The sequence below is a fragment of the Nanorana parkeri genome, unplaced genomic scaffold (assembly GCF_000935625.1).
Source record: "Nanorana parkeri isolate BGI_ZX_2015 unplaced genomic scaffold, ASM93562v1 scaffold2269, whole genome shotgun sequence".
NCBI classification, from domain to species: Eukaryota; Metazoa; Chordata; class Amphibia; order Anura; family Dicroglossidae; genus Nanorana; species Nanorana parkeri.
Window position 1 is genome coordinate 99,539 of NW_017308537.1, and position 14,070 is coordinate 113,608.

At 43.1% G+C, this 14,070-nt stretch overlaps 1 protein-coding gene across 1 annotated transcript in view; it reads right to left on the bottom strand.

The window, feature by feature from the left end:
• Positions 1-201: 201 nt before the first annotated feature.
• The window catches only part of SPDL1 (spindle apparatus coiled-coil protein 1), a gene marked incomplete at its 5' end in the record, with an annotated part of 79,068 nt that continues 65,199 nt past the window's right edge, over positions 202-14,070 (bottom strand). Inside the window, 2 exons of the mRNA XM_018573196.1 lie at positions 202-349; positions 11,567-11,900. Coding sequence (XP_018428698.1) covers positions 202-349; positions 11,567-11,900 — 482 coding nt within the window. The remainder of the gene's footprint in view (positions 350-11,566; positions 11,901-14,070) is intronic.

Here is a 14,070-nt window from a genome sequence, read left to right on the forward strand (position 1 = left end):
TTGGATTACTAAACAGCTAGTTACCGTAGTTGACTGTTGCAAAATATCCTTTACAATGAAAAATATGCTTTACAATGAAATACTAACTAAATATTTGTATTAAAGTGACTAAAATGTGGCTGGTTGTGTTCCTACAGGAAGCTATTGGCAAGTCATTTTTGGGGATACAAACATTATATTTAACTGCATACAAATGATATGTTATTGCGGACTACACTCTGACACTGTTCCAGGCTTTGAAGGCACATGTAGAATAGGAGGCGCTGTACGTCTGGATTTTCTCTCACACTTGCTGAAGTCTTTCTCCTCAGCCTTTGTTGGTTCAATTCTTGATTCTTCAAAGGCTGACCTACAGGTAAACAGTTATGCTAATTTCAAAGTGGTTGTCGAAAAAAATGTTAATTATAGGACAGCATTTTTTTTCTTCTAGATAGCACAAAGTGATTACTACTGTTTGAGCTTTTCTAAAACGTTTTAAACACTAGTGTTGGATAGAGCGGGGAAGGGTTTTGTACTTCGGCCAACTTGTAAATATTATGTGTCCATGTTAAGATTTTTTTGTCATATTTTAAATGCGGTGTTCCCATACAGGAGATTTCTGTTCTCATCCTATTCCATCATCCATTACCTGGACAGAGAGTGATGGTAAAAACTCTCATAAGGAGACAGAATGCAGTAAAAATCCTGTTAAAGCTTTCTAAACCTTCCTCACGGCACTAGAAAACTATGGGGGCAGCGGTCACTGCCTTTGCCGGTCCCGAGGTCCGCTGTGCCCGATGCGGCTGGGACCGGCCCGGCCGCTTCTATGGGAGCAGCTGTCACTGCCGTTGCCGGTCCTGAGGTCCGCTGTGCCCGGTGCGGCTGGAACCAGCACAGCTGCTCTTTGACAAGAGATCAAAGGGAGATCGGTACACGATCTCCCTCTGAGATGGCACATAAGCCTATACTGTTTCTAAGCCATTGCCCTTGTTTCACATATATCTTCCATAAAAAGTACATTTCAACATAATGTAATTATCAGCAAGTACAGATATTTTAGACCATAATATTACAAAGAGAAGGAAAGACAACACAAAGAGCAAATCAGGTGTGCTACACGCACATGTGCAGACAAGGAACGTGCTGGCAGGAGCAAAGAGCAGTATGAGCAGAGGTGTGAGTAGCTGCTGCTCCTTCACAGTCCAATTACTGTTAGGGGCAGGGAGTTGATAAAAAAAAAAAAAAAAAGGTTTAGGTTACAAAAAAGATACTAACAAGCTTGGTTGTGTGTTTGGCAGGGCTGTGCAGAAATACAAATCCTTCGGCATGTACAAGAGGCTTCTATATACAGTTTGTATTTCATCTACATATATTCCTCCCCGCACCCCACTCCCTCTTCCCCACACACACGAAAAAAACTGCTATTGTATACAATGTGTACCCCTGCTATATGGTAAAAAAAAAAAAAAGTAGTTGTAGGCACCACGGCTTGGGCCTTTCTGAATGGTAAGGCTTCAGATCTCCCATAGTGTTGATACTTGCCTGCCCCCGCTATCATGGTGTGATAGGCCAATTAGAATGAGTGGAAGGCAGGCATTAGCCAAGAACTAACACCACCAAAAATGTCAGAGGTTTAGCAGTTCAGAATGGCTCTGGATTAGACTACAGCACTGGGGACATGGAGGCTTTTACAGGCATGTGAAATTATATTATACAGTCCCCTATTTGTCACACTTAACACCTCATGGTCAGAGCAAATTATGCATTCCTCATATACAGTGTCCATAATATATTTTTTCGGAGAACACAGTTTCCCAATAACAGCATGAGTAATGAGTTACCTCATTAGGAAGCGGGAGCCAAGAGATCTGGACAAGTGGCTGAGAAACTGGTGTAAAAAGGAGGGGTTTGAGTTCTAGAACTGGGCTGACTTTTGAGTAGGCTGCCGGGTCTACAGCAGGGAAGGACTAAATAGGGAGAGTGCAGCCCTCTGGGGTGAGAAAATGGCATGGTTAGAGAACCTTTTAAACCAGAATCTGAGGGGAGAGATGAAATATGAGTATGCTAGGAAATAAGCTGAGAGCAAAAAAACTGCATAGTATAGTTGAGGGGGAAATAGGGGTAAGAGTGGGGATCCCAACTGATAACAGGGAAACTATATCAGAATCCAATGCAGGAGGTTTTGATGTAACTAATAGCAGCCTGATTGTGAGCAACAAGCAAAGCCTAAGCACTTTTACTACTCAAAGAAGAGTATGATCTTGTGAGAATATCAAAAACTTATCTGGATGGCTCACATGACTGGGCTGCACATATCAGGGGATATTCATTATTTCTAAAGGATAAGGAAGAGCATGGCTGTATATCCGTAACAATCGGGAAGTGTATGCGCGTGAAGACATAGCTTATGAGATGGGGGACAGAGCTGAATCCTTATGGATAGAGTTTAAAACAAATGTTAAATTCATGGTGGGAATATGCTACAGGGCCCTGAACATAAGGGAGGAGGAGATTCAACTATTCTCACAGATAGAAATAGGAGGGTGTCGAGGAAATGTCATAATTATAACTATCCTGACACTAATTGGGCAAATGAAACCGCACAGTCAAGTAAGGCCCTTCACTTCTTGAATATACACACAGTGGCGTAGTGGTTAGTGCTTCTGCTTTGCAGCACTGGGGGTCCCTGGTTAGCATACCGGCCAAGCTTGCATGTTCTCCCTGTGCTTGTGTGGGTTTCCTCCCACACTCCAAAGACATGCTGGAAAGTTAATTGGCTCCTTCCTCAAATTGGTCTTCGTATGTATGCATGCGAGATAGGGACCTTAGATTGTAAGCTCCTTGAGGGCAGGGACTGATGTGAATGTGCAACTATGTAAAGCACTGTGTAAATTGTCAGCGATATATAAATACCTGTAATAAATAAATATACTCAGAGATAAATGGTATGGGACAAAAATGGTGGAAACCCGAAGAAGTAGGAATTAGGGATAACCTGGGGAATAGTGATCATTATAACGTTCATGATCAACTTTAGGAAACAGACAAGTTGGTGAGACAAGAACAGAGTATTAAAAAGGCCAACTTTAATAAGCTGTGAAATGTGCTACACTAATTGGGATCAAATCTTCCTGAATATCAACAATAAGTACATGTGGGAATATTTCACGCAAATTTAAAACAGCAAAATTACCAGTGCATTTCTATTTACCAACAAATCCATAACAGCAAACGTTAAACCAGAGTTGTTAACTAGCGAAGTAAAGCAATATATAAAAAAGGAAATGGCCTTTAAAAAATATAAAAACAGAGGGGTCACCATCCGTGTTCTAATACTACAAGGAATGCAACAAAAAAAATGCAAAAGGGCAACAAAAATAGAGTACGAAGAACACATAGCAACAGAAAGCAAAAAAATTATTTAAAAGACAACTATGTTAGGTTCACAGGAAGACGTATACTAATTTCCTCCAGTAGCCCAAAATTCAGCATATAGTGGGCTATTGTCCGCCGTCTACGGCAGCAATGAGCCGCACTGCAGCCAGGACGGATCTCGACAATATTGTCGGGATCCACTTTGCTGCCTGATTGGCAGCTGGCTCTGCCCCCCTCAGTCACCGCTCTCTGCAGGTGATTAAAAGAATTATGGAGAGAGTGTAATACACTAAATATATAATTAGTAAAAAGGGTAAGGACAGAACATGTAGGCCCCATAAAGTGCATAAATAGTAAGTTAGTTACCAGTGATAGTGAAAAAGCTGATGTGTTAAACACATTTTTTTGCTTCTGACTTTACAGAAGAGCCTGACGGGGTCAATAAACAAGGCATCAATTTAAGTAACACAAAATTCAACTAGAATGTCTATCATGTCAGTCTAGAAAGATTCAATATAAACAAATCTCCAGGACCGGATTTGTTACATCCACGGGTGCCCACAGAACATAGCGACACCTCTGTTCCTAATCATTATGGACACTTTAATGTCAGGTATGGTACCGGCTGATTGGTGGAAAGCAATTGTGGTACCACAATTAAACAGGAATAACTTCACTGGTATAGCTCTTTACACAAGCAGGGTAGCTGGTTAGAACACATAGCACCAGCCACTTCCAGAGGTGGTGTTTAGTTAACCCTCTGAATCAGAAACACCCAGCACCATTTCAGGTCGTACTGAAGTTCTGGCATAGATTCTGTTGCTACTACTAAAAATACTGGCCTGGATTCTGTGAGTGCCTTTAGAAGTACTGGCAGAACTCTTGTGAGTACCATTAGAGGTACTGGTGGGTCTTCTGGAAGTCCTAGACAGGTTTCTCCAAGTAGTTCTGTAAATCCCAGCACAACATATTCCAAGCAACGATTTGGTTCCAATGCTGAAAGTGTAGTAGGGCTAGTGGAGTGACAGGCATCTTGGTAAACACCTGTGGTACAGAAAAAAGGGCTCAAATGGCAGGGCCAATCAACGTAGGTGATATCGACCCACAGCAAAGCAAAGCGACTGCTGATGTGAGGAAAAAAATGGGGATGATCCTTGATGTCAACAAAAACCATAAAATGTCCCCGATGGTAAAAGGCTAAGACCTGGGGGGTTCGGGTCATGAGGTCCAAGATGGGGTGGATGTCCCCTTTTTGGGTGGGATGCGTGGAGGACTGCTTACTTGTGTAGAGACAGAAGTAGACTGAATGCATAAACGGAGAAGGCAGAATACTAGCTTGTAGCCCCTGTAAATCACTTCTTGCACCAAAGATGCTGGTTGCCCACATGTCTGCAAAAACTAGTAAACAACACTCAACTCTAAAGAGCAGGGGCGCTGCCTCATGCTGAAAAGGAATGATCTAAGGGCTTGGAAAACTTGAAATGTCCTGGGCTTGGGAGAAGGAGGCCTGGCAGTAACACAAGAACACTTCTTAGGTGGTTAAATGGGTACTTTTATCACCAGAGACACCCATTATGGGGTGTCTAGGGCAACCCCTAAGAGGAGATGCTGTCTCTCGGGGGGTATTCTGCAAGCTGGTTCCGTAACCCAATAGATCTCCTCCAATAGATCTCCTCAGGTCCACTGAAAAGGGACTCTACGTTCCTTAAAACAGGTGCATCATCTGGAGAGGTCTAAATCTTGTAAAGGTAAAAACCTGCAGTTTGGGAACAAAATACAGCCAATGGTTAAAGAATATCTCCAAATGGCGCAAGGCTGCTATACTTTTGGGAGGAGAGAAATGTCGGGGTTATTCCAATTTCCAACAAGGAGAAATATAGTGTCCGCGGACATAGGGGTCATATCTTGGGGTTCAATAAAAAGGAAAGACTTCCTTTTTATTGAACCCCAAACTGGAATCTGGTATATCTCAGGAATGGGTAGAGATGTGGCATACAAGAGGCATGTTTCATCTTAGGGATCTCCTGGACAAGGTCACCAACAAACTATTATCTTTTGACCAACTGAAGGAACTACATAACCTCCCTCCTAGATCGCTTTTCTCTTACCTACGCAAATCACTAATAACTTGGTTTCCTCCCAGAACACTCTTTGAATCTCAATGTGTTGCTTCCCATACATCCAAGGGCATGATCTCTTTTATTTATAACTTACTAAATGACAACCCCCAGGGATGGTTTAGTCAGGTTGCCCTACACTGCCTTGGGGACCACAATCACCCCCCAGCAATGGGAACGCATATGGCGAACGGCCACAAAGTCCTCGATCTGTTTGGTTTACAGAGAGAAACAATACAAACTATTATATCACTGGTATCATACACTGGACTTTCTGCATTCTCTCAATCCAATGATATCCCCGAATTGCTGGAGATGCGAGATAGTTCCTAGGGTACCCTGTTCCACATATTTTAGACTTGCACAGTGTTACAGCCCTTTTGGGATATGGTGAAACTCACATTAGACAGGACAAACCCCATCTCTCCCCCCCATCCATTATTTGTTAGGACTGCCATTTCCCCACCTTTCTAATACAGACAACAAACTAGTAATGCATGTCCTAACAGCAGCCCGTTGTCTCATACCGCTTCAGCGGAAAATTAAGCTCCCTCCATCCAGAATTGAGCTCTATGCTCGAATTAAAGATGTTCAGACAATGGAATATTTGACAAGAAGGCTCAATAATACTCTCAAAGCTCATGAGAAGGTGTGGGGGGCTTGGAATTCTCAGGAGGAGCATGTTGGTTGTGTATAGCTAATAGTCAAAGATTTGCAGTGGGGGCAAGGGCTAATCAAGATTGGGATGATGTAGACAGATGCTCCCTAAAAGAAGTCCTGGTTTTTTAGCCTTTAAGTTGCTGCCCTGGAAGATTGTCCTTGACCTCTTTTCATCTTTTCTTCCTATTTCTATACTTTACCCTCTTTAGGGTAAGACATAACATTAAGACTATTTAGACTGACAGGGTTCTCGACAGCTATAGAATTATGGTGAACTGCTACAAACAATATAATATCATACACTGTGTAGTAGAGCAGATTAGTACTGTTGGTATGTGAAGCGGTAAACTAGAATTCATATGTATGTATGAACACTGTCTGCCCACCGTCGGTGGGTTCTTTTATCCTCCTGAGAACTGTCAACCATTATCGCCATCAATGTAGATGTCTAGTATCTTTGTATAAAACGTCACTAAAAGTTGTTAATGATAAAAAAACAAAAACCTCCAGGCAAAGACAAGAAAGGGGCCTAGGAAATAGCTAGGTGAGGGGGGTGGGGGGAGAGGGGAAGCAGGCGAGTCTTTGAATAGAGACTGGGGAAGGGGCACTGCTCCAGAACCCAAGCTAACCTCAGGATTGAACAAGGTGTCTCTGGTTGAAAAGAACCCATAGAGACTGGAGAAGATGCAGGGAGATAACTATGAGTTACTAATGGAGGCCACAGAAGCAAGGGTTTAATCTTGTGGGCTCAGAAGGGAGCTCCTTGCACCTGTGCGCCAGAGAGAAAAGCTGCTCAAAGGTCCACCAAGATACATAATCACCCTCCAACTTGTAGAAGGATGCACCTTCATGCAGAGGGATAAGTTGACCTCTGAGTTTGAGCCTACAGGCTGAGTGATAGTCAGGCTCAGTGGGGCCTGGGGGCACTCTGGCCCTGCGCTGGACATTGTGGTCAGTAATGTCACAGAATACCAAAGAGGTGGCTACCCTCGAAGGCTACACTATTCAGATGCTCCATAAATATGGTATCAGCATCTCAGCAGTGCACCAATAGTGCCCTGTGCATCTGTTCCTATGTGACATCAGACTCAAGGGGGATTCAAGCTTTAAGGCACGTAGCAAAACCAGATGATGTTTTCTATACCTGCTCACAGCAACAGGAGTCCACTGAGGATAGATCCCTTTGGAGGGAATTAACCCTTTTTGACCTGGTCTTACAGAATAGGGTAACTGCCAACAGAGGGTAGAACAAACCTGTTCAAACTGGCATTAAAGAAAGGATTATAACTGCCCGTCAATAGCATCTTTAACAGTGAGCATGCCTTCTACCTAACCAGTGGTGTTGCCATTAAGGTGGTACAATGGATTAGGCAACGGTAGGAACTGTCTACTGTTTAATAAATCCCCTCTCATAAGGGAAACATTAGCAGAACACTAAGTTGGGGTCGAGGACCCTTCAGGGTGCTTCCTGTCTTTCTAGAAAAGTGGGTGCAAGAGAAGGTCCTTGGCAGTAGTTGGCACTCTAAAAGACCCAAGAATGGAGACACCAGGCTGATCTTCCAACTGCAAGGCAATATGCGCTAAATCAATAAGGTCCAACACCACCCACTGTAACTCTGACGGGATAGCAGGTGATTGATGCTTTAAAAACAGTTACTTCAGAACAGTTACTTCAGAAACAGACTGATGGGACTCTGAATCCGAGTCTAATATGGTAGCTCGGACCAGTGGTCCAATCTGACCTAAGACCTCTGAGGGTCAAAGAGACTCTGCTGGGGATGGCGCTGGTGCGAGCTCAGAACCTCTGCTTTCAATGTGTGCAAGACGTTAAGCTCTGAATCAATGTAGATGTCCCTGAGGACAGGGTCCAAATCGGATGGAGTAGAGAAAGAGTTCAATGAAAAGGACACTAACAATAGGGGTGCTAGGTTCTATTCTCATTGCAGATGCTGGGTTTTTCAGAGGAAACAGAGTAAATACCCCTAGAACCGCCATAGTAGAGGGACTGCCCCCAGTGTGCCTTTGTGCAGACATGCTGCGGCCATGCAACTAGGCCCAAAGTATAAGGCAAGGCTTCAGTTACTCACAAAAAAAATCCAAGGCAGCTGGTGCTGATGAAGGTCAGAGTGACCAGATCACTGCAGGCGGGCAATGGTAACAAACCAAAGACTGCACGGAGTTCCATAAAGTGCTTGAAAAGGAGCAGTCACAGGATGGCAGGAAGATAGTGTGGAGCGTTCACAGCAGTAAGAGTTAACACTGAGCACTGATATTGTCTGCTTGGAAGAGTGTTGAGAAGTGGAGGTGGCAGGTAATTTGAAAAGATGCATAACAGTGCTGTATCCTGGCCTTACACACAAAGTGAGTCTTCAGGGACAGCTCCATGTCTTATGTATACCTGCATGCCTTTGGTATGTCAAAGTAAAGCAAAGAAATTGTGAAAAGAGATACATTATAGCTTATTCCACAAAGGTATCCTAAAACTTACTTTATTGATTATACATAAATGGATCAGTGAGATTTCAAAATGTTTTCTGTAATTAGTATCAAACAACTTCAATCTAATAATCAGTTAATCAGGCCATTTAAGGGCTTGTTCACACCATGTCAGTTGAGCTGAGTTTTTCTGCCCACCCCGGCTTATATGGTGTGAACAGGGGACATGGAAAACAACTGTTGTCTATGTGCTCTGTTCACAACATATGTGTGGTTGTGTGCAGAAAAACAAAGCCTAAAAGACATTGTAGGAACAAGCCCTAAATGGAAAAAAGTAGTGACTCTGCTGTTTGGTGTCATTGTATGCAACACACTCAACATGGACCAAAGAAAGTTCAGAGTTGTCAGGGGAGATCAGAAAAAAAAAATTATAGACAAGCATGTTAAAGGTAAAAGCCAAAAGCAGCCAATCATCTCCAAGCAGCTTGATATTCCTTTGACTACAGTTGCAAATTTTATTAAGACGTTTAAGATCCATGGGAGTGTAGTCAAACACCCTTAATTTGGCTGCAAGAGGAAAATCGAGCCCAGATTAAGCAAAAAGATAGTGCATATAGTAAAAAAGAGCCGAGGAAAACTTCCAAAGAGAGGCAAGCTGAATTCCAAGGTCAAAGTACATCAGTGTTTGATTGCGCACTATGCGTCGCTTTAAGAGCAACATAAAAGAAATCCTAAAAAACCTAGACTGGGATTTGCGAATATTAATACTGACAAGCCACAATGTTTCTAGGAGAATGTACTTTGAACAAATGAGAGAACTGGAGCTTTTTGGCAAATCACATCATCAAGGAAAACCCCCCCAAACACTGTACCAACTGTGAAACACAGAGGAGGAGGCTCGGTTATGTTTTGGGGCTGCATTGCTGTGTCTGACATGTGGTACCTTGAATCTGTGTAGTACAACAGCAAAATGTTTCCCAGCACACTCACTAGCCAGCATGCAAAAAAAACTTGTCTCACCGCTAAGGTTAAAAACAGGTTTAGATACACGTCTTATGCAGAAAATGTGAAAGCCGCACCGCCTCGCCAAGGCACCTCTATATAGTGCGGTCCTAACTCTAAACTATGAGAGTCTCTATCTTGGAGCACATGTGGCAAAATATAAAATTGGGTGCAGGTTTGTCAGGAGGAAGCCCAACCTCCTTAAAAGGCACAGGGACAAACCTGCACCCAATTTTATCTTTTGCCACATGTGCTCCAAGATGGAGCCTCTCATAATTGAGGGCCTGTTCACACGGCGTCCGTTTTCTGTGCTGACCTGATCCGTACGCTCCTGCACTAAAAATGCATCCAAATGTATCCCTATGTGTTTTATGAGCTACAGTTCTCACGTTCGCAGTCCGTTCAGTTAGGACCACACTATATAGAGGTGCCTTGGCGAGGCGATGCGGCTTTCACATTTTCTGCAGAAGACGTGTATCTAAACCTCTGTTTTTAACCTTAGCTGTGAGACAATTTTTTTTGCATGCTGGCTAGTGAGTATGCTGGGAAATTTTTTTGCTGTTGTACTCCTATAAAGCAATGAAAACGCAAGACGATCAATGAATTCTGTAGTGAAATGTACTGCCCAGTGTTCGAAAGCGCTATCTTAGCCACAGGTCAAGGGTCTCCCAACAAGATAACTCATAACACACAGCTAAAAGCACCCAAGAATGGCTAAAACACAAAACATTGGACTATTCTGAAGTAGCTTTCTATAAGCTCTGATCGGAATCCTATCGAACGTCTATTGAAAGAGCTGAAACATTTAGGGCACCCTTTAAAACAGACAGCTGGAGCAGTTTGCTCAAGAATGAATCAAACTACCTGTTGGCAGGTGCAGAAGTCTCAATGAGTGCTATAAAAATCGCTGATTTGCAGCAAATGCTTCTAAAGCTTGTGCACCAAAATATTAGATTAAGGGTCCCATCATTTTTGTCCATGCCATTTTCATGTAAAATGTTCTGTTGAATCAAAAGCAAAGTCTTTTTTTTTATTAATGGAAAAAAAACATGATGGATGCCTATTACTTCTGCCAGTTTTCAAGTTATTTCATAGAAAATTGTGGGTTCTTTATAGGTGACACTTTCCCCTTACAGTTAACGGACACAGTAGCAACACCTTTTGGCCCATAGCCTGCTGTGATTGGACAATGAAGGAGTAAAAACTCACTGATAAGCCATCACATATACAGAATCAAGTAATAATGTTAAATGTAAAACAAATGTCAATTGTGTCAAAAAATACACTACATTAGTTTTTAGTTAAATCAAACTAAGATTTAAATATTTAAAGCCCAATTGAAGTCTTGCACCTTTTAATCTTGTCCTGTAGCATGTTACAATCTGTGACAATTTTGTTTCTGGAAAGGTCTTAGCATTTTCACTGAGGAAAAAGAGTGGTATGTTGTTTCCTGCGTTTATACTCCAATGTGCTATGTTGGCATAAGCTCAGTAACAAACACCCCTCACATCCCAGACTTGTAGTGCAAAGGAAGAGAGCGGGAGTGTTTGACTAGGTCTGTTACTGAATGTTACTGGGTCTAACCCCATTTCCCTTTGGACTCTATAGTTATATTTAGATACCCTGCACAACTGCTGTAACAGAAAATTGGAGGCAACTCTGAAAATGGAGGTTGTTGGTACAATATTTAACTAGCTGGATAAGTATTTCTGGGACTTCAGTTGGGTTTTAAATGAATAATACTGAACATTAAGTGCAAAATTCATAAACATGTGAAACAATCTAAGATTTCAAAACTAAAATATTTTTATAAGGTTTATGATTTAAGGTTTTTAAAAGTACGAAAAAGTCTTGGACAGCGAAATGCAGGAAACAAACACCATGCAAAGCTTAAGAAAAACAGGAAGAGGCGGAAAATGTAGCTCACAAAGCGAATTAAAAAAGAAGATCTATGTCTTTGTGGAATGCAGCGTTCAAGTATTGGAGAACACACTGACCTTGCTTTAGAGATTGTTTCGTCTCCTTCACTTACAGCTTGGGCACCTTTAATATCTTCAATTATCCTAACTCTTTTCCGTTCTTGTGGTATAGTGGTGGATTTGCCTGGGCTTTTGGACTCAGAAGATGCATTTTGGTTAACGTAAGGTGACTCTTCAATGGTACAAGTGTCAATCTGCATTGAGAGTGCTGCATTTTCTGTTTCTTGATTTGTAATAGGCTGTAAATCAGCAGTGCTGGTGAGATGACAGTTGACACTCGCTGTAGCTTCAGGAAGGTCATCAGTAGGAAGCTGTTCTCTCCTTCGTTTTTGTGTTTGCAGTTTAATTACTTCTATTGCACAGTGCAGAAAAAGGGAAACATAAGAGGTATTTACTACAAATAAGGCAACATATTCCTACTCTAATTAACCTGTTTTACATTCTTTCAAAATATTTTCCGTACTTCTGTAAACTAAAATTGATGAAGTCCACTGAGGGACACAAGACTTTAGTTACAATTCTTGGACTAATGGGTTATACTGCCAGCTTCAGGAAGTTGGGACACTGGCAGAACAAAAACCAGGGAGTCAGCCCCTGTATGACCCCACCTACAACCTTCATAACTCAGTTTTGTGAGCAAGCAGTACATAAGGTCAATAACACAGAGGCGGGATCTGAGTGCCTCCATGGGCGTCAAGAAAAAGATTTTATACCAAGTACAAAAATCTTATTTTCTTTCTCGTCCATTGAGGGACAGAGGACTTTAGCAAATCTTAGACTACTGGGATGTCCAAAAGTAGTTCAACAGTGGGGTAGGCAATAGTCACAAAGATCCAACAGATGAGAAAATCTTATAAAGAGTGTCTAAAGCAGGGGTGCCCATAAGGTCGATCGCAATCTACCAGTCGATCTCCTCCCCTCCTGCCGGTGGGGCTTCTCTGGATCCCCGCTACTTTCCCCCATCTGTAGGCAGCGGGGATCCGAGAAGAAGTGAAGGAACCACTGCAGCCGGGGGAGGGGGCGGAGGAGGGAGCCGCTGTCACAGAACTAAGGCCGAGCGGTGAGGAGAGCGAGAGACTCAGCCAGGTTCTGACAGCCGGCGCCTCTCTCTCCCTTCGCTGCTCTGCCTTAGTTCTGTGACAGCGGCTCCGCTAAGCACTCTGTACAGAGGCTCCTCCCCATTCAGAAACTGTATGATCATAAAATATTTTCTGAATGAATGGAAAGCCTGTGTGCTTTCCATTCATTTAGAACAGAGGCTGCAGAAAAAGAGATTGAGGACTTTGTGTCCTCAATTTCTTTTTCTATTTTAAAAGGGAAATATCAGGGGGTTGTTTAGACCCCTAATATTTCCCCGAAGCCCCCCAAGAGTAAAATAAAAAATAGGAATAAAAATAAAAACAAAATCCTGGAGGCAGGGCGTTGGGTGACTTGCCTCGGGCGCAAAAGGAGCTGGCTACGGCTATGCTCCCAAGGTGCTCGTGCGGCTGCATGTGTCAGACGCTGCAGATGGAAAGGGGCAGGACACCTCTCCCCATGTGAAATGTCGGCCACACGAGCACCATGGGAGGACAGGACGCCGGCCGACTCCTTGCGTTCAGGGGCGGGTGGTGGTGTGGGGTTGTATTAAAGTCAATGGCACTGCAGCCATGCCCCCCGCCGACAGTGCAATTACCGCACCCGGAACGCAGGCACATTAGTGCTCGCAGCTAACGCTCACAGCATTTTTGCGGATCGCACTGGACTGGAACGCAGGCGATCGCACTGTGGGTGAGGGGCCTGCCTGTGGTGCCATTGACTTCAATGCACCGCCACACCCCCTCCCGCTCAATCCCGCTAGATCTCAATGAGACCTACCAATGAAAGGTGTTTTTTCATTGGTAGGTCTCATTGAGATCGTCATTTGAAAAGTAGATCTCCAGATGTACAATTGTGGGCGCCCATGGTCTAAAGGGTTTGCTACCTGAACGAAGGTAGAACCAGGGCAAACCAAATATGGAATTGTCATGACCCAAAGGGGAGGGCACCAAGGATAAATCCTGTCCAGACTAGGACAGGTCATCACCGGTTAGGGGAAGATGTCACCTGAAGAATAAAGGGTCTAATTTAGCATTACGGAGGACTGCCGAAAAAAACTTGGGACCATTCAGCAGATAATCCAAATAGAGAAAGGGCGAAGAAACCCTTAAGCTAGAGGAAATAAAAAGGGTAGTTACATTGCATCCTTTTAAAAGGCGAGGGTGGAGTGATTAACAATACCTGTATAAAAAGGGGTAGGCAGTGTGAGGCTATACAATCATGCAACCTAGGAATAGAAGGGTTAAAAAGAGTCCATCCAACTCCCTCCCATTAGGTGTTTTAGGGGTGTAATAGTCACACTGCAAACCTGTGTACCTGGTATGTATGATTCTAGGGATCATAAAACGTAAACCTGAAAGGGCATAATCCTCCGAAGAGAAAAACAAACATGTTTGCAAGTGAATATCTTACAATCATTAGATGAGGGCCAGTAGAGGTCAGAT